Consider the following 27,193-nt stretch of genomic DNA (forward strand, 5'->3'; position numbering starts at 1 on the left):
CTTATGGAGAATGTTGGATTAAGACCCTACACTCTGTTAAACATTGGTCCCCTGGAGATATCAGATACTTGGGAAAGGCAACACATGGATTAGTCAAGACAGATTTTGTAATAAATTCTAAATATACCTTATTTAGAATTAAGATGGGTAGAATCTTCATAAACGAAGTTGGTCTAGATTTTGCTTTTTAGGAGCGATCTTCATCTAGGTTTGTATCAGGATTAACTGTGCGGAATTAATTGGTAGAATTTTGTGAAAGATTATCTATTCTTTAAAGCTTTTACCTATACAACTACCAGAGTTTTTTCTTAAACAGGGTGTTCATATACACACATTTGCTTGTTGGTCTATTCGAGTCAACTGTCTTAACAGAATCCTACAGCAAAAAATAAGTAACCCTTTTGTATTTATGTACTAGAATACATATAGCACATATATACAGTATTACCTTATGATTAAAACAAATTTTCCTTGATAATCTGTAGCTATGCCACCTCTGTCAATATTCTAAATGTATTATCTTTCATTTTCTTTTTCTTAATTAGATCCTCCAGAACCTAGTCATTATTAACATTGGTTAAAATCTACTACTGTCTAATCCTTAATTTCTATTTTTAGTTGTGCTCTGCTTCTCTTGTGTAGGTTTTATTTTTTTGTTTCTGGTTTCTTGACATAAATACTTACTCATTCCCTTAACACACTTATTTATCTGACAGGCGTAGATATGGTGAAGATGATGAAGATTGGCCCCACAAACGAAATTTCCTTAATGCATTAAAGGGGATGAATTTCTCACCGAACAGAATTCTGGTGACATCTGACAAGTTTAGATACACACATCTCGTCAACAATCATTTGTAAGTCTATAAATTTTGGTTTTGATTTTAAACATTTTATTATGGAAGCTTTCAAACACATTAAAGAAGTAGAAAATAGAAAATATTAGAACAATGACCCCCCCCCCCCAAAAAAAAAACAAACCACTACCCTTCAGTAATTAACATTTTACTACTCTACTTCCCAACTCTCTGTGCCAATTCTTTTTCTTTTGCTGGAGTCTTCTAATGCAAATGCAGTATCTTACCATTTCATAAATATAGAAGTATGTATCTCTAACACTTAGAACCTTTTATTTTTTAATAACCACAATAACATTATCCCTAACAAAATGCGTATTTCTAAATATCATCTAATACTCAGTGCGTGTCCACATTTTCCCCAGTGTCTCCAAAATGTCTTTTTACATTTTGTGTAAACTAGGTCCAAGTAATGCCCATGTACTGAATTTAGTTGATAGGTCTCTTAGGTCTCTTTTAATCAATTAACAGTTGCCCTTACCTTTTCTTTTTCATATCACTCATTAAGTTGAAGAAATCAGATCATTTATTTTGTAGAATTTTACAGTTCTGGGTCTGCTTGGCTGCTTCCTTCTGGTGCCATTTACTTTGTTCAGCTATTCCCCAAATTCTTGTTTTAAAGAATTTGATTTAAAGGTTTGCTTTCTTCAGTTGTTTTGGCGGTAAGGCTTTGTAGGTGGTGGTGTGTACTTCCTATTGCATTTTATCAGGAGGTGGATATTGTCTGATAGTCCCACTTTTATAGAGGTTAAAATTGATCAAAGGGCTCAGAGGTAGTCAGCTTGATAAATCCATTGTAAAGTTCTCACTATAAAATATTTCACTCAATAGTGTTAATATCGACTGAAGATCATTTTCTGGACCCATTATTCTACTAGGGAACTAGAAAATGGTGATTTTTCTAATCCTATCATTCTGTTTATTTGTAATGATTATTTAAAAAAACAAACAAACCCTTTTAATTTGATGAGCTTTTGGTGGCCCTGAAACTTGGTCCACATGGAAAAAGCAAAAGAAGTGCTCATTTTTCTCCTTATCAATTTTCAGGATGAGTTGGTACCCAAGCATCTTCCATTGCTGACTAAACTGTGTAGCTGTGACCAAGTAAACTATCAAACTACTAGGGGGATCATGTCAAAAGACCCAACTCCCACTGGTTGAAGATGGGGCAATTTGATCAAACAGAAAACTGACTACAAAGGAAATGTTTTTTCTTTTATACAAGAGTTTTACACACACATATGCACACACAATATTAAACTTCCAACTGGTGAGTTTCCTGCCATCTTTTTAATAATTTCAAATTCATCTTTAACAGTGGTCAAACAACAGGGATTGCAAAACATTTACTTTTTGGAATTTATTATGGGAAACTAATTCCATATTTTTTCTGATCCTTCAACAGTTGTTAATCTTAACCTCACCTTCATGAAATTCATAAGGTTTCTTTTAAGCATGAAATTACTGACGCAGCTCAAATGCTCAAATGATGAAGAACTTCTCACTTTCCATATAACGTCCTAGATTTTATCTGGAATAAATTATCTTAAATTTAATTAAGTGCTGAGCAGTGACATGAGGCATTTCTACATTTACTACTTCTATAGTATATTTTTTTCATATGAATTCACTAATACTAATGATAACGACTGTAGATAATATTTACAGAAAACATGCTATGTGGCTGCTATTTTTCCAAGCATTAACTAATTAATCCTCAAGACAATCCTGTCACACAGTGTTGGCAGGCTGACTCTGAAATGGTTCCTACATTGTGGTATTCATACTCTTGTGTAATCCTCTACAATCTCTACCCTTGAGTGTGGGGTAGCCCAGTAACTTGGTTCTAATCAGTAGAGGACAGCAAAGGTGTTATTTTGGTGATTAGATCACATACGATTATAGCTTCTGTGATGCTAGCAGGCTCTACCACATTCTTGACTTGCACACTTAATAAGCAGCCATTTGAAGAAGCCCATGTAGCATGGAACTAAGGTCAGCCTTCAACCAACAGCCAACTAGAAACTGTGGACCTCAGTGCAATAGCTGACAACCATGTGAGGCTGAAAGTGGATCCCTTCCCCTGTTAGACCTTCAGATGAGACCCAACCCTGGCTGAAACCTTTAGTTTAGCTTTGTGAGACCCTAAAGGAGAAGCCCCAACGAAGTTATGTCCAGACACCTGACCTATAGAAATTATGAGATAATAAGTATTATTTTAAGCTACTAGGTTTGTGGTAATTTATTATACAGCAATAAATAACTAATATACATAGGTACTATTATCACCATTTTACAAGTGAGCAAAATGAGGCACAGAAGTTTAAGTACCTTGTCCAATAACACACTGGTAATAAAGTGGTGAAATGGGATAATGACAGATAAGGCTAAAGTTTTTCCTACATTCATTGTATTATTCCCTCAAATGAATTTGCCAAAGATAAACATCTGAAAGGTGATGGAAGGCTTTTAAAGCAACATTTTTTCCCAATAATATAAAATTTCTTACACTTAGTTGAAGCATGAAACAAATTTCTCAAAAATGAATTTTCTGATATTGTTACATAATGTACAATTGAAGGCCTTCTTGTTTTAAACTCCATTATGAATTTTCTGATGTTGAGTAAGGTGTGAATGCTGTCTAAAGGCCTTCTTACATTCCTTACATTTGTAGGGTTTCTCCCCAGTATGAATTCTCTGGTGTTGAGTAAGGAATGAATAAAGTCTAAAAGCCTTACCACATTCCTTACATTCATAAGGTTTCTCACCCGTATGAATACTCTGATGCTGAGTAAGTTGTGAGAGCAGTCTAAAAGGTTTTCTACATTCCTTACATTCATAGGGTTTCTCACCAGTATGAATACTCTGATGTTGGGTAAGTTGTGAGAGCAATCTAAAGGCCTTCCCACACTCTTCACATTCATACGGTCTCTCACCAATATGAATGCTCTGATGTGAAATAAGTTGTGAGTAACTACTAAAGGTCTTCCAGCATTCCATACATTCATAGGGTTTCTCACGAGTATGGATTCTCTGATGGCGAACAAGTTGCTGCCTTAGTCTAAAAGTCTTTCCACATTCCTTACATTCATAGGGTTTCTCACCAGTATGAATACTCTGATGGACAGTAAGTTGTTGGCATATTCTAAAAGCCTTTCCACATTCCTTACATTCATAAGGTTTCTCACCAAAATGAATTTTCTGATGTACTCTAAGGTCTGGACCACATACAAAGGCTTTCCCACATTCCTTACACTCATAGAGCTTCTCAGCAGTATGAAGTCTCTGATGTCGAGTAAGATGTGTACACTGCCTAAAGGTCTTCCCACATGCCTTACATTCATAGGGTTTCTCACCAGTGTGAATTCTCTGATGTCGAGCAAGTTGCTGATGCACTCTGAAGGCTTTTCCACACTCCTTACATTCATAGGGTTTTTCACCAGTGTGAAGCCTCTGATGTTGAGTAAGTTCTTGGAGCACTGTAAAGGCCTTTCCACATTCCTTACATTCATAGGGCTTCTCACCAGTATGAAGTTTGTGATGTCGGATAAGGTGTGCACGCTGTCTAAATGCCTGCCCGCATTCCTTACATTTATAAGGTTTCTCCCCAGTATGAATTCTCAGGTGTTGACTAAGTGTTGAGCGGCGAATAAAGGTCTTCCTACATTCCTTACATTCATACAACTTTTCTCCATTTTGAATTCTCTGATATTCAGCAAGAAAATTATGCTTTTTGTAAGTGGTCATTTTTTCAGAAGTAATTTTCACTTGCCCAAAATATCCCTCTTGTGGTTCCTTTTGCCCCTCAATCTTGCCTTTGCATTCCCAATCATTTCTAAAAAGGGAGTCCTGAAGACTGTAACTTTTAATTCTTTCCATTATCTCCCACTGGAATGAATATATTTCATAAATGTCCTTTTCTGGAGATAAAGTATTGGTCCTGTATCTGGACTCCAAATCTGAAAGAAAACAAGAAGGCAAACATACACTGTTTTCTTGTGACAGAAGAAAGCAAGCTTCTACAGAGAAATAAAAGGCACCTAAAATAATGCCTATTACAAGTGAATGGATTAGATATCTCTAAAACAGGCATTTCTGCTACAATACCACATATGTGTACTGAAAAAACCCCTTATCTTCTGCAAAATTACACACCAAAAAATTAACAGCTTATGAAGAAAACATGGCTGGAGAAGACCACTCAAACCTATGCAACTTTATTGGCAGAGCACTAACAAATATAATAATTGATATCTTAAGAGATAACTCAAAAGGCAGCTCAACATGGCTGAAGGCCACTTCATGGATACTAAAATGCCCCAAAATAAAGTGGAAATGCTGGATTTCAAGTGCTGAGACATTGCAGTGGCGGGGGGGGGGGGGGGGGGCCCTGAGCCAGTGAGGCTACCATTAAGGTGGGAATAAAATAAAATGTAACCTGTCTTCAGCTAGAAGCCATGCAAGATCGATGGTATATATCTCTGGGGAGACAGCCCTTGGTGCAGACACTTACTAATATTCTTCATGTAGAGGTGAAAGGGCATCCAACAATAAAGCATCAAGTTGAAGGCTTTTGCCTTTCCTGCTGAATGCTGTAAGTCTACTTCTATTCTGGCTTCATTCAAGTAGGAAAATTGCCTGTGAACCAACTAACTTTCATATTATACTGTTATTCCCTATTTCATATCACTATTAAGCTAATTTGTATTGTGCGTTATTAATTATATTATGGAACAGACCGTATTCTCCTACATTAAAAAAAAAAAAAATGGTAAAGGAAACACAGAGAACAGAGTCCAGGATTGGAGGTAAGCCTGGTGATTAGGGACACAAGTTAAATCAGAGTAAGAATCACCTGAAGATTTCTTAAAACTATACATACAGAGGTATTTTTTTAATATATATATTTTTAACATTTATTTATTTTTGAGAGACAGAGACAGAGCCTGAGTGGGGGAGGGGCAGAAAGAGGGAGACACAGAATCTGAAGCAGGCTCCAGGCTCTGAGCTGGCAGCACAGAGCCTGACACAGGGCTCAAATTCACAAACTGTGAGATCATGACCTGAGCTGATGTTGGATGCCTAACCGATTGAGCCACCCAGGCACCCCTCAGAGGTATTTTTAAAGGAATGAAACCTAATCTGCAGGATTGAGTCCTGGGCATGTTTTGCTTTGTACTTATTTATATTCTCCAGCAAATGATTCAAGTGCTCATCAATATTTGAGTCTCTCTACTTAAATGTTTTTAATAACTTCTCTTTAGAATTAGAATCAAATATAAATACCTGAGCAGAGATAATAAGACTTCTGCTATCAAAACTCCTCTCTCATTTGGCTGTTCATGCCACAAGCCTCTTTTCAGCTCACAAAAGGTACTACCACTGTCCCCATTAAATAGGACCGTTCACAGGTTGTTCCCAACTGCATGGTTGGCTTCCCTTCATCATCAGGTCTCAATCAACAATCACTTCAGAAAAGCTATTCCTGCCGATCCTGTTTAAAACTATGCACTTTACACTCTATCCCAGCAAAGCGTTGCTCTTCTTTTTCCCAATTTTGGAATATTTATTAATTTTCTCATTTGTTATTCCATTAGTTTCTTACCCCTAAGCTTCCTTAGCGGCAGAAGTAATCTCTAAGTTCATTTACCATAAGTAATCTCTAAGTTCATTTACCATTACATAACAAACCCCATTCAAGAAACAAAACAGATGAACATATGGGAAGGGAGAAAAAAAGAGGAGAGGGAAACAAACCACGAGAGACTCTTAACGACAGAGAACAAACTAAGGGGTGATGGAGGGAGCTGGGTGGGGGATGGGCTAGATGGGTGATAGGTATTAAAGAGGGTACTCGTTATGATGAGCACTGGGTGTAGTATGCAAGTGATGAATCACACTGAATTCTACTTCCAAAACCAATATTGCACTGTATGTTCACTAAAATTTAAATAAAAAGTAAAAGATATATAAATAAATAACCCCAAATACACAATAAATGTTACTCATTTAATTCCCATAACTACATAATCACTAACAGATATGTGTATCTGTTTCTAATCTTTTATTTATTTATTATCTTTTTGATATTTATTTATTTTGGTAGAGGGAGAAGGTGAGCAAGGGAGGGGCAGAGAGAGAGGGAAACAGAGAGAATCCCAAGCAGGCTCTGCACTGACAGATGCAGGGCTCGAACCCACGAACTATAAGATGATGACCTGAGCAGAAATCAAGAGTCGGACACTTAACCTACTAAGCCACACAGGTGCCCCTCTAATCTTTTAAAATGTACTACAATAGGGGTGCCTGGCTGGCTCAGTTGGTGGAGCATGTGACTCTTGATCTCAGAGTTGTGAATTTGAGACCCATGTCGGGAATAGAGTTTACTTAAAAAAAAAGTACAATGATTTACTTCTCTCTGCTAGAGTTTATACTATTATCAATGCTACATTTGCTCAAATTTTTGTTTCTTCATACCTCTTCTAGGTGTTCCTTCCCATTCCTACATACCCAAAGCAATTTTTGTACTTCCTAGAAAACTATCTCAAATATTAAAAAAAAAAATTTTTTTTAATGTTTATTTATTTCTGAGACAGAGAGAGACAGAGCATGAGTGGGGAGAGGGGCAGACAGAGAGGGAGACACAGAATCTGAAGCAGGCTCCAGGCTCTGAGTTGTCAGCACAGAGCACGATGCGAGACTCAAACTCACAAACCGTGAGATCATGACCTGAGCTGAAGTCGGGGTCAGGGCTCAACCGACTGAGCCACCCAGGCGCCCCTCAAATATTTTTTAATCACACTAACAGTGAAAGGCTTATGAATTCCTGAACAAAAAGGCATGGGCAGATATGGAGTATAACAGAATGACTGTCAAATATGGAATGGTACCTGGGATCACCTGAGTGCAAAAGAGTAAAAAATAAAGGCTATGTTGGATAAAGGTCCAAAGATAGTGATCCAGATGGGGGACTTGCATGAGAAAATCTAAATGTTGAATGAAGTAAGCAAAGATATGGGGAGATGTGGGATAGGAGAGATAAGAAACTTTTTTTCTGTGACTACAGTACAAATCTATAAAACTGCTGGAATGGCTCAAACAAAAGTCTGATCACTGTGAACCAAAATAAGAAATAATACAATCATAAAACCAAGAGACATCTTCACACTTCAAGTTAAAAAAAAAACAAAAAACAAAACCCTTTACCAAGTAAAGAAAATTGTAGACTATCTAGAAAATAATATTGAAAATACTAGATTACCAAGAATCTACAAAATATACTATAGATCTTAGAAGAATTCATCAATGCATTTAAATTCTTAGAATAAAGAAAAGAAATATGAGTATCCCAGTCAAAAGTTAGAAAAAGAACAAAAAAGTATACGAAGGAACTCAGAGGAGGAAATACAATAAAAGCAAAATTTCATTGATTAGGTAACAGAAAAAAAAAGAAATTAACACAAATTAAAAACCTAGGTTGTTTGAAAAAAGTCAGTGAAACCTATTAACCATTTGCTAAAAAAAAATAAAAAAAATGAAGCCACTCAAACAAAGTAAAAAACAGCAACTAGGTATTCAGGAACAACTCACCATGGGTGTCTCTCATTTTTGCACATCGTGCAAGAAGTATTAACTGCCTTTGTTCTGGACTATCTTTTAAAGAATGTTTGTATAACCAACAACCTTGGAAGGTAGGGATAGTATTTCTCTCTGGATCAATAGGCAGGTTTGCTAACTGTTCAATATAATAAAGGTAGTATCTCCCTCAGAGCAAAGGTCACTCATGCTTATTGCCCATTATTAAAGATTTGGGTTCTCTACCTTCAGGGTTCTTCTCTTATTATGCAGCTCACTGCATGTTCAAGTATCCTTCTAGACCCATGCACATCACTCCCATGGGGTTTGTGGGCAAAATAGGAATGATGCAAATATGTTGATGTTCATGCCATTTGTTGTGCCGTTTTATTGTTGAGCAATAAAATCCTCATCTTTGGTTTAGGACTCTTGTATCTTTTGCCAGCATCCATGACACTGCAGCAGGCTAACTTGTTAGCTTGCATGTAGGGTAAAATTGCAGATGCTTCACAGTTCTTGACACTAACAAATAATTAACAAAACAGAATATTTTGAAAATCATAAGGAACTACCATGCCAATAAAGGGTAATTTTCTTTTAAAAATTTTTTAAGTTTTTATTTATGTATTTGAGAGAGAGAGAGAGACAGCATGAACAGGGGAGGAGCAGAGAGAGGGAGGGAAAGAATATCAAGCAGGCTCTGCCCTGTGACACGGGGCTCAAACCCACAAACTGCGAGATCATGACCTGAGCCAAAATCAAGAGCTCAACACTCAACCAACTGAGTCACTCAGGTGCCCCTAAAGGATAATTTTCTAAGGAAATATAAAGCAATCAAAGACCTAAAAACTACTCTTAAGATTATAAAAACTTTAGAAAGCACAGAGCCCAATTATAAAATGGCCCAGAACATTACAAAAAAGAATAAATTCCAAGTTATTTTAAAGTGAGTTTAAAAATGAAACAAAAACCTAGTAAACTATATGTCAATATCACTTACAAAAATTCATTCAAAAACACCTACAGCACATGAAAGAAAATACAGAACTAATTGTGGCTTATTTTAGGAATGCAAGGGCAGTTCAATACTAGGAAATCTAAAATAATTTATCATATTAATTATTCTAAGGATAAAAAATCATGTAATTGTTTCTACAGACACTGGAAAGGTATCTCACATAATTCAGCACTCATTCCTTATTTTTAAAGCACTCAAAATAACAGGAATGTATAGTTACTTCCTTAACATGATAAAATATATTTCTTCATCAGAAAGCCAGATTTAGCTTAGTGAGGAAACACTGGGGACATGAAGAGACTTTGAAACTATTCTTTTTTCTTTTTAAAGTAGGTTTCCATAATTTGGCTATTGTTGAATGGATAAAGAAATTGTGGTTTATATACACAATGGAATACTACGTGGCAATGAGAAAGAATGAAATATGGCAGCGTGGATGGAACTGGAGAGTGTTAGGCTAAGTAAAATAAGTCATACGGAGAAAGACAGATACCATATGTTTTCACTCTTATGTGGATCCTGAGCAACTTAACAGAAGACCATGGGGGAGGGGAAGGAAAAAAAAAAACGGTTAGAGAGGGAGGGAGCCAAAACGTAAGAGACTCTTAAAAACTGAGAACTGAGGGTTGATGGGGGGTGTGGGGGGGTGATGGGTATTGAGGAGGGCACCTGTTGGGATGAGCCCTGGGTGTTGTATGGAAACCAATTTGACAATAAATTTCATATTTAAAATAAATAAATAAATAAATAAATAAATAAAATTAAAAATAAAAAAAAAAGTCATGTGCCTTAACTTTGGATAATCATCCTAATCATCCTGGCCTTCTTGCTTTTCCTCAAACACAAAACTTCCAACTCCCAACCCAAGGCTGTTACATTTGCTGTTCTATCAGAACTTTTTTTTCTTTAATGTTTGTTTATTTTTGAGAGAGGGTGAAAGAGAGACAGAGCGTAAGTGGTGGAGGGGCAAAGAGAGAGAGGAAGAGTCAGAATCCGAAGCAGGCTCTAGGCTCTGAGTTGTTAGCACAGAGCCTGACGTGACGTGGGGCTCGAACTCACAACTGTGAGATCATGACCTGAACCAAAGTCAGATGCCGAACTGACTGAGCCACCCAGATGCCCCTAGATCTGCTTTTGCTTTAGATATTCCTATAACCTGAGTTCTTTTTCATGTCTCCACTCAACTATTGCCTCCTCAAAAAGCCTAACCAGCCTAAAATAAACCTGTCTACGCCTGCTAATTTCTATTCCCTTACTCTTCTCACTTTTTTAAGCTTGAGAGAGACAGAGCACATGCACACAGGCGGGGGAGGGGAGGGGAGAGAGAGAATCCTAAGCAGGCTCTGTGCTGTCAGTGCAGAGCCTGATGCACGGCTCCATCTCCAGAGTGAGACACTTAACCGACTGAGTCTCCCAAGAGCCCCTCACTTTTCTTAATAATACTTGTCACCACCTAATATTATTTATTCATTTACTTGTTTACTTAATGTCCTACTCCTGTTAAAACATAAACTGACTGCTGGAACCTATCATTCTTGTTCACAATTGTTCCACTGGTGTCCAGCACAGTGCTAGATTGGGTACTCAATGAACGAATACATTTTTAGGCAACCAAAGACATTTAAACTAATCAAAACAGAACCTGGAAAGAAACTGGATCCTATATAGATAGATATTGCTATGCACTGAACTGTGTCCTTCCAAAGTTATACACTAAAGCCCTAACCAGCCAATGTGACTGTATTCGGCAATAGTGCTTTTAGAGGTAATTAAGGTTAAATGAAGTCATCAGGCTCCTAATCCAATAGGACTGGTGGCCTTGTTAAGAGATCTGTCTCTCTCTCTCTCTCTCTCTGGCATATGAGGACAATATGAGAAGGGATGATCTGCAAGCCGGGAAGACAGCCCTTACTGGAGCACCCAAATGCTAATCTCAGATTTCCAGCCTCCACAACTATAGGAAAGCAAGTTTCTGTTGTTTAAATCACCCCATCTATTGTATTTTGTTATGGCAGCTCAAGTTAATATAACGGATTCAGATATAAATGAATTATAATCACTGATCATAAAAAAGAGTAGCCCCTCTCTTTGTTTAAATCTTTTACTCATCATCCCTAATGGGACATTTTTGTTTACTTCTTAGTTTAAAATAACTGTAGATTCTTAGGAGGCTACAAAGAAATAACAGCAAAGTCTCACGCAACCTTCACCCAGCCTCTCTCAATGTTAACATCTTACATAACCATAGAATAATAGTCAAACCAAGAATTAACACTGGTATAATCCATAGAGCTCATTTAGATTTCACCAGTTATACACGCCCTTGTGTGTATGTAGAGTTGACCCCTGAATAATGCAGGGTTAGGGATGCCAACTCCCCATGCAATTGAAAATCTGAGTAAACTTTTGACTCCCCAGAAACAACTAATAGCCTAGTGTTGACCAGAAGCCTTACTGATACAGTAAACATTTGATTAACACATATTTTATATGTGATAGTATATACTGTATTCTTATGATAAAGTGAGCTAGAAAATGTTAAGAGAAACATAAAGAAGAAAAACATGGAAGAGACAATCCATTTATAGTATTGTACTATATTTATTGGAAAAAATCCATGTATAAGTGGACCCACACAGTTCAAATGCATATTGTTCAAGGCTCAACTGTATATGGTCCTATGCAATTTAAAAATTTTATCATGTAGGGTGGGTGCCTGGGTGGCACAGTCAGTTAAATGTCTGCCTTCAACTCAGGTCATGACCTCACAGTTTGTGAGGTGGAGCCCCGTGTCGGGTTCTCTGCTGTCCTCAGAGAGTCTGCTTCAGATCCTTTGTCCCCCTCTCTCTTTGCCCCTTCCCCACCACCCACCAATAAAAAAAAAAAAAAAAAACCAAAAAACTTAAAAGATTTATCATAAACTTGAATAATCACCATCACAAACAAGATACTCACTGTACCATAACCACAAGACTCCCTTGTGTTATTCCTTTATGGCCCTAAACACCCCTTCACTTTTCTATATCCTAACCCTTGGCAATGATTAATTCATTTTCATCTCTACAATTTAAAAAAATTTTTTTTAAATGTTTATTCATATTTATTTTTGACAGAGAGAGAGAGAGAGAGAGAGAGAGAGAGACAGAGAGAGAGAAAAAGCATGAGTGGGGGAGGGGCAGAGAGAGAGGAAGACACAGAATCAGAAGCAGGCTCCAGACTCTGAGCTGTCAGCACAGAGCCTGACATGGGGCTTGAACTCACAGAACACGAGATCATGACCTGAGCCGAAGTTGGACGCTCAACCGACTGAGCCACCCAGGCGCCCCTCTACAATTTTGATATTTCATAAATGTTACATAATTAAGGTCATGTGGTATATAACTTTTTGTGATTGGTTTTTCTCACTCAGCATAATTACCTTGAGATTCACAATTACCTTGAGGTTCACTTAAGCTATCGTGTCTATCAATAGTTTCTTTCTTTTTATTGCTGAGCATTATTCCATGGTATAGATGTAACTTTTACCCATTCTTATTTGGGTTATCATTATGGTGTTGAATTGTAGTATATGTTGTTCCTTTGTTGGATATGTTTTCTTGCTATTTTCTCTCAGTCTGTGACTTATCTATTTTTATTGGTATAATTTTTTTACTGGTATATTAAAGTTTTCAATTTGGATAAGGTCTGATTTGTCAATTTTTTATTTTTATGGTTATTGCCTTTACCTAAGAAGCCTTTGCTTACTACTAAGTCATTCTCCTAGTTTTCCTCTAAAAGCTTTATATTTAGCTTTCATATATTTTTTAAAGGTGATTTTTAATTTTTTCTACTAATTCCTACACCCAACATGGGGCTCAAACCCCAAGATCAAGAGTCACATGCTTCTCCAACTGAACTAGCCAGGCACCCCTAGCTTTCATATTTTTTATATAAAATTCATATTTAGTTTTAAAACTTTTTATTTTTTATATTTAACTTTTTTTGAGAGAGATAGTGAGCGAGCATGTGAAATTTGGGGAGGGAAAGAGAATTTCAAGCAGGCTCCATGCTCAGCACAAACAATGATGTGGGGTTCAATCCCACGACCCTGGGATCATGACCTGAGCTGAAATCAATGGTCAGATGCTCAACCGACTGAGCCACCTGGCACCCGTATAGTTAACTTCTATATCTGGCTTTTCTTTAAAAAAATTTTTTTTAACATTTATTTATTTTTGAGAGACAGAGAGAGACAGAGCATGAGCAGAGGAGGGGCAGAGAGAGAGGGAGACACAGAATCCAAAGCAGGTTCCAGGCTCCAAGCTGTCAGCACAGAGCCCGACATGGGGCTCGAACCCACAAACCATGAGATCATGACCTGAGCTGAAGTCCTGAGCTGAAGTTGGACGCTTAACCAACGGAGCCACCCAGGCACCCCTATATCTGGCTTTTTATATTTTTTATGTTTAGTTTTTATATTTAAGTCTAAAATGCATCCTAAATTAATTTTTTTAAGTTTATTTCTTTATTTTGAGAGAGAGAGAGTGCATGAGCTGGGAAGGAACAGAGAGAGATGGAGACAGAGAAACACAAGCAGGCCCTGTGCTGTCAGCACACAGCCTGATGCAGGGCTCAAACTCAAAACTGTGAGATCATGACCTGAACTGAAATCAAGAGTCAGACGCTTAATAGACTGAGCCACCCAGGCACCCCCATCTTAAATTAATTTTTGAATGAAGTAGAGGTCAAGACTGGTTTTCCTGGTTATTCCAGCACCATTTGTTGAAAAAAAATTTCCTTTCCTCAAAAGGAAAAAAATAAATGGTCTTTTAAGTATGTGTAAGTTCCACCTCTAGGATCTCTGTTCTGTCCTGTTTGTTGATCTAATACTTATCTTCTACTTATACCTTATCTAATACTCAATGTCTTGATTACCATAGTTATATAATACATCTTGAAGTATCTTGAAGTCATGTAGTCTAAGTCCTATAACATATTCTTCCTTTTCCAAGATTACTTTAGAAATGCTAAGTCCATTGTTTTGCCATATAGATTTTGGAATCAGATTCTTAAAATCTGTAAAATTGACATTTTAACAATACTGAGTTTTCTCATCCCCAAAAAGGTCTCTCTTCATTTCAGGTCTTTCTCTTAGGAATGTTCCATGACTTTTAGCATAGAGGTCTTACATGTTTTATCAAATTTATTCCTTAGTATTTTTGTTGACACTATTGTAAACTGACTTAATTTGCTTGCAATTTTTTATTTATTTATTTTTTTTTTAATTTTTTTTTTCAACGTTTTTTTATTTATTTTTGGGACAGAGAGAGACAGAGCATGAACGGGGGAGGGGCAGAGAGAGAGGGAGACAGAATCGGAAACAGGCTCCAGGCTCCGAGCCATCAGCCCAGAGCCTGATGCGGGGCTCGAACTCACGGACCGCGAGATCGTGACCTGGCTGAAGTCGGACGCTTAACCGACTGCGCCACCCAGGCGCCCCTGCAATTTTTTAATTGACTTAATTTACCTTACTTTCCTAATTTTTTCACTACCAGTATATAAAAATATAATTGATTTTTGTATATTAACCTTGCATCCTGTGATCTTACTGTGATCATTTATTACTTTGAGTACTTGTTTTGATTCGTTAGGATTTTCTATGTACATAATCATGCAATCTCCAAAGAGAGTTTAACTTCTTTTTTATTTTATGTCTCTTATTTTTCTTGTTGTACTGAAATGCTAGGACCTTCAATACAGTGTTAAGCAGATATGGGAAACGTAGGCACTCTTGTCTTGCTCCCAATCTTAGGGGGGAATTCTTTAATCAAGTATGATGAAGTTTATAATGTAGTAAATTTTTTTTAGCAGTATTTTTTGAGGAAGCTCCCTTCAGTTTTTGGTTTCCTGAAAATTTTTATCATGAATGGATGTTGAATTTTGTTATATACTATTTTTACATCTATGGACACGATCACATGGTTTCCCTCATTTCTGTTAATACAGCGAATTACACATAATTTTTTTTACATTAATTCTAGAATGTTAAACCAAGCTTGCATTCCTGGAATAAACTGTACTTGATCATTTTTATATATTACTGAATATGACTTACTAATATTTTCTTATGATTTTACATCTATGTTCATGAAGGATAATAAGTCTGCAATTTTTCCCCCGTTTAGTGATTTCCTTGTCAGGACACACTGTAACATTTATGCTATTCTCAGAAAATGAGTTGAGAGCTCTTTCCTCTTATGAAGGAATTTGTTAACATTGCTGGTATTTCTTCCTTAAATATTTAATAGAATTCACCAGTGAAGCCATGTGGGCCTGGTGTTTTCTTTGTGGAAAGATTTCTGATTATGAATTAAATTATTTTAATAGATATAAAGTTACTTGTATTTTTTTTCTTGTGTCAGTTCTGGTAATTACGTTTTTCAAGGAATTTTTCCATTTCACTTAAGATGTCCATTTTATTGGCATAAAATTATTCATGGCATTCTTTTATTATTCTTTTAATGGCTATAGGATGTGAAGCAATAACTCTGTTACTCTTTCATTCCTAGTGTTAAAAACTGATGTTGTGTTTCTTTTTTTCTTTTTTTTAGAACATGTGTTGCCAAAGTGAGCACTTTTTTTCTAAATGAGTCAAGCTAGGTATTTACCAATTTTGTTGATCTTTTCAAGAAATCAACTTTTGGCTTTATTAATTTTCTTCTACTTTTTCTATCTTGTTGATTTCACCTCATATTTATTATCATCTTTTTTTCTTCCATTGAGAATAGCTGCTCTCTTTGTAGTAGGAGAAAAATATGAGAGATGAGAAGAGTTGTAATACAGGTCAACAGGCAGCTCCTTTGGAGTCTAGTCTTAAAAGATTTTCATTTGGGAGCGCCTGGATGGCTCAGTTCGTTAAGCGTCCGACTTTAGCTCAGGTCATGATCTCATGGTTCATGAGTTTGAGCCCCATGTTGGGCTCTGTGCTGACAGCTCAGAGCCTGGAGCTTGCTTTGGATTTTGTGTCTCCCTCTCTCTCTGCCCTCCCCTGCTTGCACTCTGTCTCTCTCTTTCTCTCTCAAAAATAAATAAACATAAAAAAAAAAAAGATTTTAATTTGTTTCCCAGGTCTCAGGCCTTTTCTCCATAGGCCATGGGCTCTCAAAGAGAGATTTCCAACAACCTCTCAAGGCTAACAGGTTTAGCTATTACCTGTAGTAATTAATTCCCCATCCTGCTCAGCCCTCACTCACCAGGGTAGTGTCTTCTGGTCCCTTCCCTTATAACCATCCAGGGCTCCTTCCCTTCATCCAATAAGGTAATCACATCTGGTTTAGAAATGGAAGGTTCTGCTTAAAAGGTAATGTGACATGAAACTGTAAGTCCAAAAGTCAGGTTCAAATTTGGTTAAATTTGTCATTAATTACAGATCAAAATGGTACTTTATAGAGCCTAAGAGCGAAGAAATGCAAGGGAGTTGAAGAACACTCATATTAGGGTAACCTTAGGAACAGATGGTTAAGAACAGGCCTTAATATAATTTAAACTCATACAAACTCTCTTGAGAGGCAGTAAGAATCTGGATCCAGACTGCCTGAATTCAAATCCTGCCTTTGTTGCTGTGTTACCTCAGCAAATTATTAACCTCTTATACCTAAGTTTTCTCATCTGAAATGAGGATAATGATAGTAGATTTCTTACAGAGTTGTGATAATTAATTAATAATGCACAATACTAAGAATAGTATCTAAGCACAAGTATATGCAGTTATATGTATATATACATATAATATGTGAGTGTATTAACTTTTTTATCATTATCAGTTTGCTGAAAGGAGAGTTATCTTCCTGACACAGACACATCTTCTGATCCTTTATAGGATTATCCATTCAATGTTAAGTGCAAAGTTCTTAGATTTTAAATTTCAACCACAAAGCATGTAGAACTGAATACCTCTGTTATAAGAAACAGAATGCATTTACTTGAAGTTTGTGAATCCATTTCGTGCTGTATAAGCTCTACAGGCTCCCCTGGTTTTTAGACAGACTCAAAACCCCTGTGTTTAGGTATTCTTCTTGCAGGTGGATTAGGAAAGAGTGTTGAGCATTTGAATCAAATCTGGGCTCAAATATAATATAAAATCTGATTTCTTGGACAATGCTTCTGTTGTAAGCAATCCAGAATTCAAACCCAGTCCCTTGGATATCAGTGAAACAAGGAAATTACAGAGACTGGAGAAAATATGAAGGATATAGCAGGATGAAAGCAATGAAGTGGCCTATTTCCAAACTAACAAAGCTGAAACCATTCCTTTGGAACACAGAGAAAAAAAATATCTTGTTTCTCAAATCATAGTCCTGAAATTGGCAGAAGAGAAAGCCAACGTAATTTGGGATAAATAGCCTTACCTAGTGAGATGAAATTACTATAATTCTCCCACATCACATCCCTATATAAGTCTCTTTGAGCCGAGTCCAGGAATTCCCATTCTTCCTGTGAGAAGTCTATGGCCACATCCCTGAATGTCACTGAACCCTGAAAAAAAAACAAACAGAAACAAAAAACACCTCATGTATTACCTGTGAAAATAAATGAAATATTTCTTAAAAGAAAAGAGGACTTAAAAGATCGAGGACTGCAATGCAGAGAAGGGGCCACATAACAAGCAAATAGGGTAGGGCTAAAAATGTATGTATAGGGAACAGTAAGAAAATTAGTATCACTGAAGCACAGTGCTGCGTGTCTTAAATAGTCCTGTGGTTGAAGATAAGATTAATTTTCTACCCCAAAATATCTGGAAATGAATAAAATGACCCAAAAAAGTCCCAATTAAATGAAACAGTATACACAAGCCTTCAGCAAGCTATGTGTCTCCACCACAAATTCATGGAAAATATGTCTTCCACCTTCTTTGCCCTTTAATGATCATGAAAAAAATATTGATAAAAACTGCTCCCAAACGTACAACAATACCTCTTCTAAGAAAACAGACTCAAGTTAATCATAAAGTCAGATTTTCCCTATAAGGACCAATTCTTTTTTTTTTACATGTTTTTATTTATTTTTGAGACAGAGAGAGACAGAGCATGAGCAGCGGAGGGGCAGAGAGAGAGGGAGACACAGAATCTGAAGCAGGCTCCAGGCTCTGAGCTGTCAGCACAGAGCCCAATGCAGGGCTCGAACTCATGGAGTGTGAGATCATGACCTGAACTAAAGCTGGACGCTCAACCGACTGAGCCACCCAGGCGCCCCAAGGACCAATTCTTTAGTAAACTTTAAAATAATTGCTACATGCCAGTCCACATTTTTAATATATCAGATTCAACCACTCTCTTTTCCTATTCAGATATTTTATTTCAATACAATTTCAAAAATCTTCCTCAGCTCTCACAGCCTACATTGTCTATTACTTATGCACCTAGATGACCTTACTCTTTATCATCTACCACCCCTCACCGAACACCCTTCCTCATTCCTAGTTAGAGGACACTGAACCATGATGATATCACCCTGGACCAGTGTTTTCAATAAGGCATGATTTTACTCCCCAGAAGACAACTGACCACGTATGGAGACAGTTTTGGTCGTCACGACTGGGGGGAAAGGGTGTGAGTGTTACAGGCATCTAGTTGGTAAAGGCCAGGGATACTCTGAGACATCCCACAATGTAAAAGACAGCCCCCACAATAAAAGATTCTCTGGCTCAAAATATTAATAGTCCCAAGGTTGAGAAACCTTGCTCTAAACCAGTACATCCTATAAAACTACACAAGGAACTTTGCTCCTGGTATTCTTCTCTCAGGGTTTACAGGAGATGATTCTTGATCTCTCTATTCGCAGTTCTGCTGATTACTTCCGAATCACAGGCACTGGCGAGGGAGAGATCCCTTGCCCTAATCAGCATGAGGTGGCTCAATACCGGATGCTGGACAGATGAGATTGACAGCATTTATTAGACATGTATACTCACAGCCCGGGGTAGGAGGGCACCACACATCATGCAGGGCCACACAGGGGTTGCACTCAGGAATGGAGTGAACAAGCAGGGTCTGTGGGAGGCAGGCTTTGTAGTAAAAAGAGGGTAAGGTGTCCCTGATTCCCACAGAATGTGACTGGCTTGTCTGAATAATTCTGTGCGCTGGCAGGAAGGTGAAACCCTTTACAGTGAGAACCAGGAAGGGTTTAGGTCATCTGCCTGATAGGAAAACTAGCTGTGGGGAGTCTTTTCTGCTCCGACAAGAGCAGGGAACTCACATTTAGGCCTCTGGAGCCCTGATAAAGGTATCAGGTCGGCACATGAAATTTTATGCCTTACAATACAAGGCCCCAATTACAGCCCTTACCTAATCCACCCAATCCGAAAAGCCTTTCATACCATAAGATCTCAACACATACAGAGACTGAGACCAATCAATACTAAGCCTCATCATATGTACTTGGAAAACAACTCTGTGGAGAAATCTGGAGTTTTCCCTGTAAACAAATAGGACCAAATTCTCTTTCATCAAACCACAGATCTTCAGAGAAAATTCAAAACAAGGATCTCTCACTTAATATCAATAACCCATCCCTGAATATCAGACATTCTAATACTACATCATCAAACAGGTGCCTATTTTCCCATCACTTAGAAGCGAAGAATTACACTGCATTATAAATCAATTCCAAGTCTCCAACTAGCCTCCATTTCCCTCCAGTATAGAATTATAGTACACATGGGTTACTGAGCACACATCTTTTGTATTTTGTCTCTTTTACTGAATTTACTTTTCTCACTTACTTTGTTTCTTTCCCCACAATTTCTTCAATACTTTCCCAACTTTTTAGAAACTCATTTTATACTACACAGGGGCTACATGTTAAGTGCACTATGAAAATGCATTTCTAACAAGAACATAACAACGGGATGTCTCACACTCAGTATGCTGTTCTGACACCTCCTTTATCACCAGCAGCACCAGATACACACATCCTCTTTAATGATATCTGTATGCATCTCAAAACATCTGCAGATGGTTCTAACAGTCTAGCAACTATGTTTGAAATATAACGAGACTCTCCCACACATTATTTTTCGTTAAAAAAAAGGAGGCACTGAACTATATAATTTCACTTACACAAAGTTCTAAAAATGGCAAATTCATTTACAGTGTTAGAAGTCAGGACAGTGGTTGTATCTGAGCTGGGTGGGTAGGGAGTGACTGAAAGAGGGGGCATCTGAGGTACTTGTAATATTCTCTTTCTCAACCTGAGTGCTGACAGCATAGATGTGCTCAATTTATGATAATTCATTCAGCTACACACTTATGATTCATGCACTTTCCTCTATGTATGTTATATGCCAATAAAAAGTTCAAAAAACTTTGAAACGATGTCAAATTGTGTATTGGGGACACAAATTTTTCCTACATAAAACCAGACAAAAAATCATTGTATTCAGAGAAATAAACTTACTCTGAAGTTTAAATATTAAAATCAAAAGCTGTTTATTGGGAAATGTTAACAAGGGGACATTCTGCAGAGAATGCCTGCATTTTTCTCAAGGCATTTCACTTTTGCTTGCTCATGGCTCTTGACAGATTTTGTAGTAGCTAGGAGACAGTTCACATCAGTGGAAAAAATGGAAGGGCATATAGATAGGACACTGGGCTGTCAGTCCCCAATCCTCACAGGAATGACAGCACGTTCTTGGATGGAGTTCTGTTAAATAAGAAGTTTCAAGATAAGGAACAAGTATGTACACATGACCTAGAAATCAACAATATTTCAAAAAGGAAAAAAAAAAACCATAACTTACATGGGCCATGGTTTCAAAATGCAAGAACTGGTCAGTCCTTTTCAAGATTTCTCTTCGGAGAACCGCAGAGTCCAGATAAGCCAGATCTGGAAGACAAAGAGGCCATGAAACCAAAGGTACCTCAGAGATTCCAAAAGGACTTACTGTGAGCTTTTTTCTTTTCCACTCCTACTTCCTAACTACTCCCCACTACTCTACTCACTCTGATCCCATACCCACAAAACCTGGAGGAGAGTAGAAGTCTGAAGAAATCCAAGCCCTGAAGGAACCCAGCTGAACAATAATGGATTTGATGTAAAAGCCCAAATACTTCTGAGGACTTGTGACCAGTTTCCTATCTAGTAATGTGGATCTGGTCCTGACATCGGACTCCTCCTCCCTCCAGTACAAATTTTCAGGGCTGAGAAAATGCGATACCATCCATATACGGCCTCTTGAGCCCTCCAGGATCCTGTCTGAACTTCCTAAATACGAAGACTGAAAACCACAGACTGAGCCTGGCAGCTGCTACCACTGTAAAACTGCACTGGCCTTTCCCCAGCCAAGACACTCACTACTCTGTTTCCCAATCAAGACCTCTCATACCATGACAGCCTGTGCATGTTCCCCCTCTCTTTCAGTATCCAAGGTGGAGACAAGGGGATCCCTGATCACTGCAGTCAGCCAACCACCACCACCCATTGAGAACTGTTACATGCTGGGTGCTTTATATACATCACCTGATGACCCTCAGCACTGCTCTGCAATGTATTCTCATCTCTCAAGAGATCAGGAAACTAATGCTCAAGGGAGAAATCGTTTGCCCAAAGTCACAGCTATTAAGTGGCAAAGCTTTGTTTTGAGCCCACATTTCTCTAACTAAAACACTACCTTTCAACTTTAGGTTTTTGCCTCTCAAGACTAGATTTCTATTTCATTGAGAGGAAACTGACCAAGGGCAATTCAATAAAAAATAGAAATAACCTTTCAAAAGATATTAAACCTCACTACTAATTACGAAGATGTATATAAAGCAAAAAAAATTTATTTTTACAGTGACATGACTGGAAGGTCTAAAAGACTGATGATGTCCCTTATTAGCAAGGTCATGAGAAAATGGACACTACCTTGGCCCAAATTTAGAACTATGTGAGGCAGCATTTAAATGTTATAACTATATAAACCCTGTGAACCAGTTCCCAGAGCTTCACTTGAGACTACAGGAACTACTCCTAGAGTTCCTGGGTGGCTCAGGTGGTTGAGCGTCTGACTTCGGCTCAGGTCATGATCTCATGGTTCATGAGTTTGAGTCCCGCATCGGGCTCTGCACTGGCAGTGTGGAGCCTGCCTAGGATTGGGCACCTGGGTGGCTCAGTCAGTTAAGCGTTCAACTTCGGCACAGGTCATTATCTCACAGTTTCGTGAATTCGAGCCCCACGTTGGGCTTTGTGCTGACAGCGTGGAGCCTGGAGCCTGCTTCGAATTCTGTGTATCCCTCACTCTCTGCTCCTCCCCCGCTTGCACTCTCTCTCTCTTAAATATAAATAAACATTACCCAAAAAATAAAGGAACTACTCACACATGTACATGAAGATGCCTGCAGAGATATGCTGACAGATAAGGTTTACAATGAATAAAAGCTGAAAAGAATCTAACTGGGAAAATTATTAAACAGTAGTGCATCTACACCACTGAAAACTAGGCAAATATTAAAAAGTGATGATGTTGGGTGCCTGGGTGGCTCAGTCGGTTAAGCGTCCGACTTTGGCTCAGGTCATGATCTCGGGGTCTGTGAGTTTGAGCCCTGCATCGGGCTCTGTGCTGACAGCCTGGAGCCTGCTTCAGATTCTGTCTCCCTCTCTCTCTGCCCTTCCCTGGCTCATGCCCTGTCTCTCTCTCTGTCAAAAATAAACCTTAAAAAAATTTTTTTTAAAGTGATAATGTTGCCCTAATTTTGATGAAATGGGTGAAACCAGTGTGTTTACAAAAAAATCCCAACATCTGTAGTATTACACTATTTTGACAGAAAAAATCACATGTATGCCTAGGACAAACAGTTAAAATGTTTACAGTTAAGAGCCAGCAACACACACCACCACATTAAACATATTAAAGCACATAAATACTTCAAATAAGGAAAAGATTTTCTCATTTCAAGGTTTTCTTTCAGTCTTCTGTTGACCTGAGGAAAAAAAAAACTCAGGATATTCTAAGAACAGCTGTTTTTCCTGAGTGACTTCTTTTTTACTTCACCTTTTAATTCATGAACCAAGTCTATGACTGAATTTGCCCATGTATGCTGGAGTACTATCTAGACATCAATGGTAAAAAGTCCCTGACTGATGTATTTTAAGTACTGACAGCTGTCTCATCACTGCTTCCTTTCATATCTTAGAAATGACTTCATTTTGCTTCTGAGCCAATCCACTAGGCTAAGATGCCTCTGAAGCCTCCAACAACTATTGTATTTCCTTGCCCTACTAGTCTGACTTTGCATAAATCATCATTAAAATAAAAACTGTGAGACATTAACTATACTGGAATTAAAATAAAATTAAAAAAAAAAACCTATGTGACAAATCTTTTTTTTATAAATTCTTTTTTTTCATGTTTCAGTTTTTTTTTTAAGTTTGTTTATTTGTGAGGAAGAAGGGGGGAGAGAGAGAGAGAGACAGCACAAGCAGGAGAGACACAGAATTCGAAGCAGACTCCAGGCTCTGAGCTGTTAGCACTGAGCCCAACTCGGGGCTGAAAGCCACACACCATGAGACCATGACCTGAACCAAAGTCAGACACTCAACCAAATGAGCCACCCAGGCGCCCCAGCATAAATCTTACTGTAGGAAATCCATTACCTCCAGACCTCATAGCTTCAGTATAATCTGGACAAAACTTGATGATTCTTGCTGTCATCAGATTAATATCTCTTCCTTCAATCATGAAAGGTTACCGAGTAAGGCAGGAAGAATTTTTTTAAGTATGCATAATGATGAGACTTGGTATACTGTTATAATTACTAAAATGGGCTTTGGTGTGACACTTCCAGGATATAAATCTCAGCTCTGATAGTTATTAACTGTGTGATCTTGGACATGTTACTTAACTTTTCAGCCTTAGTCGCCTCCTATAAAAAAAAAAGTTGATAATTATAAATTCTTTCTCAAAGGGTTATTATAAGAATTAAATAAGACACTACATATAAGAAAGCACTTAAAGTAGCAAATAAACATTAAATAAAAGTCAGCTATAGCACTGAAGATGAAGAATACTATATACTCTTCTTTCCCTAATTATTAAAGAAAATTATCTTCTGCTCTTTTCTTCTTCCATAAAAAATTTGAGCTTCTCAGCCTTGCTCTTTCTTACAATGCTAGCTAATAAATTTCAAACTTCATATTGATAAGCAATTCCTCTTGATTAACAACAATTTACAAAAGGGAGTATGTGGATGGATGAAGCAAATGTGAAAAAAATGGAATTACAACATAATAGTAACTATTAAATCTACTGAACACTTTTTATGTGTCAAGCATTATCTGAGGACTTTATTTTTTATTTTTGTAATTTTTATTTATTTTTGAGAGAGAGAGAGACAGAGTGCGAGTGGGGGAGGGGCAGAGAGAGAGACGGAGACAGAATTTTTTTTAAACGTCTCATCCGAGCTGTCAGCACAGACCCTGATGAGGGGCTGGAACTCACGAACTGATGATGACCTGAGCCGAAGTTGGACGCCCAAAGACTGAGCCACCCAGGTGCCCCCTTAGGACTTTATATATATTAATTCACCTATTCAAAGCAATCCTATACAGTAGGTTCTGTCATTATCCTCTTAAAGATGAAAGAACTGTAGCACAAAGAAATGAAATAAATTACTCCGATTCACCCAGCTCTAACTGACAGTTTTAGGACTAGAACACTGGTAATTTCGTACCATAACTAAACTGCCTCTCATAAAACCACATAAATATATGGCCTGAAACAACTCATGTTGTCAAAAACTTCAAACCATTTCTCAAATTTCTACCAGCACCTTCTATTCCCTTCCCTTGTTAACACAGTACTCTCCCTTAAAAACCCTGTCACAATGCAACTCCTTACAAGCCTCAAAAGCAGAAAACCCTGTCATCGATTAAACCATCTCCAAACTTTCCCTGCTTGTGAATTCAGGGCAGAGGTGAAGTTCAAAGACACCTAGCATATGATTCCAACTGAACTGTAATCCTCTCAACAAATCAAAGCCTAAAATAAAGCTCTGCAGTTGGCCTCCCTTCAGGAGGTTTACTTGCAAGCCATTTAAATGATTAGAAAGCAACAGCTCACAGGAGGAATTAAATGACTGCCAAATGTTCATGTGAATACCCACAGGAGAGGAGGCAGGAAGTAACCTCATCACCCCTATCATTCACTGGGAAAGAAGAGCAAAGCTCCAGGTCTACGGATAGGATATTTCCCGTGTTAAAGCCTAACCAGTTAAAGACTACCCGGAACAAGCCTGTAGAGTCCAACAAAATCAGATTTATTGATTTAAGAGAGGGAGGAAATTCCACAGGATGGGTTGGAATGCAATGGAGGAGGAGAAGAAAAGCTCTTTTGTAAAGGGTTGAGTTCCAACTGAAGGACTTTGAAGAGAATGTATGGGAAGCGGGGAACAATTCTAGAATGGTTGCAGTTTCTGAGGTAAGACTAGGAAAGGCTGGGATTAATTGGAGACTAAGTGCTATCTTGAAGGGAGGGTAGTTTAGCAATTGGGTATCTCCAGTAATAAAAATAAAAAATAGCAAAGCAAGTGTGGAGCTTCACTGGTAAAACAGCTGTAATCTCTCAAAGAGGGAGTTGTGATCGCATTTTACAGTTGCTGCATGAAATAATAATTTCTATTTTGCAGCTGGCTTTATCTGTCTCCTGTCTCCCGGCCTGATTAATGCAAATGCTTTTTCTCTTTTCAGTCCGCACTGATTTTTATTCTTTCTCAGGAGACTCAAAGGTTTTAAACCATGCACAGAAAAATAAAAGTTACATTTCACGGAACAAAGAAATACAAATTCGTCCTGATATACTTTAGATACACAAATAGATACAGACATAAAAATGGTTATTTCCTCTTTCTCTCCTTCCTAAAGATCAGCAGGATTGGGGGAAAAAAGACGGGAATCTTGAGACACTGAGCCTTTCTTGGAACTCAGCCCGACCTGGCTAACTCAGAACACACCCCCGCTATCACACTTGCTCCCACCATCACCACGCACATAACCCGATGGAAATTAAAGAGGGAGCCGGGAGGTAAAGCTCAGCCTTCAGAGAAAGGCCGAGTACAAAGGCCACGTCTGGAATCCGTCTCCGAATTTCCTTTACGAGGGAGCTCTGATTAAGCCGTGGTTCTGAGAGCAGCAGTTCTCGAAACCGTCTTTTTGTTGGGGGCCTTCACTCTGGGGTTCATGCATCTAACTCGAAGCCATTCTGGGCCGAGAAATCTGTGCGGCCCTTAAGCGGAAAGGGAAAGGGCGCCTCAGGGCACCCAATGCCCAGTAGCGTCACAAATTCCACAGTCACTGCAACCTAGTTCACACAGAAGCCCGCGCCACCCCCGCGCCGCCCCCGCGCCCATTTCCTCAATGCACGCGACCAACTCACCTCTCGGAGCCGACACCAGCAAGAAAGCCGGAAGGAAACTACGAGCAGAGGCCTGTGGGAAATGTAGTCTTCGGTAGGGAGGGCCCGCCCCCGCCCCAACTTGTTGCTCAGAGTGCGCAAGCGCGAATGCCTGCGAGAGAGCTAGATCGCGGGGCGGCATTTAGGGTTTGACGGTGGGCTACTAGGGGAGGGGCTTCAAGGCTGCCCAGGAATGGACGAAGCGAGTTCTGCGAGCCCGTTTTGTGTTTGTAGCTGAGGAAGCCCTAGTATGGCTTAGAATGCGCTTGGCACCAACAAGCACATAATGTATGTACTAGGGGCGCAGCAGATGCTTAGTATATATGCTCAAATATATAT

At 38.3% G+C, this 27,193-nt stretch overlaps 1 protein-coding gene across 4 annotated transcripts; it reads right to left on the reverse strand.

The window, feature by feature from the left end:
• Positions 1-697: 697 nt before the first annotated feature.
• ZFP14 (ZFP14 zinc finger protein) lies at positions 698-27,193 on the reverse strand. 4 transcript variants are annotated; one of them, XM_049622112.1, is made up of 6 exons: positions 26,837-26,878; positions 24,061-24,329; positions 21,227-21,312; positions 17,838-17,964; positions 16,683-16,781; positions 698-4,816 (listed from the first exon to the last, which is right to left on the reverse strand). In XM_049622112.1, the coding sequence occupies exons 2-6, from the start codon at positions 24,143-24,145 to the stop codon at positions 3,450-3,452; spliced, it is 1,764 nt and encodes a 587-aa protein (XP_049478069.1). In that variant the 5' UTR covers positions 24,146-24,329; positions 26,837-26,878; the 3' UTR covers positions 698-3,449. The 4 variants fall into 4 exon arrangements, with proteins under 4 accessions (XP_049478069.1, XP_049478068.1, XP_049478067.1 ...); XM_049622111.1 differs by lacking the exon at positions 24,061-24,329 and having other exon boundaries at positions 16,683-16,778; positions 26,837-27,192; XM_049622110.1 differs by lacking the exon at positions 24,061-24,329 and having other exon boundaries at positions 26,837-27,192.

This window comes from Panthera uncia (assembly GCF_023721935.1).
Source record: "Panthera uncia isolate 11264 chromosome E2 unlocalized genomic scaffold, Puncia_PCG_1.0 HiC_scaffold_19, whole genome shotgun sequence".
Classification (NCBI taxonomy): domain Eukaryota; kingdom Metazoa; phylum Chordata; class Mammalia; order Carnivora; family Felidae; genus Panthera; species Panthera uncia.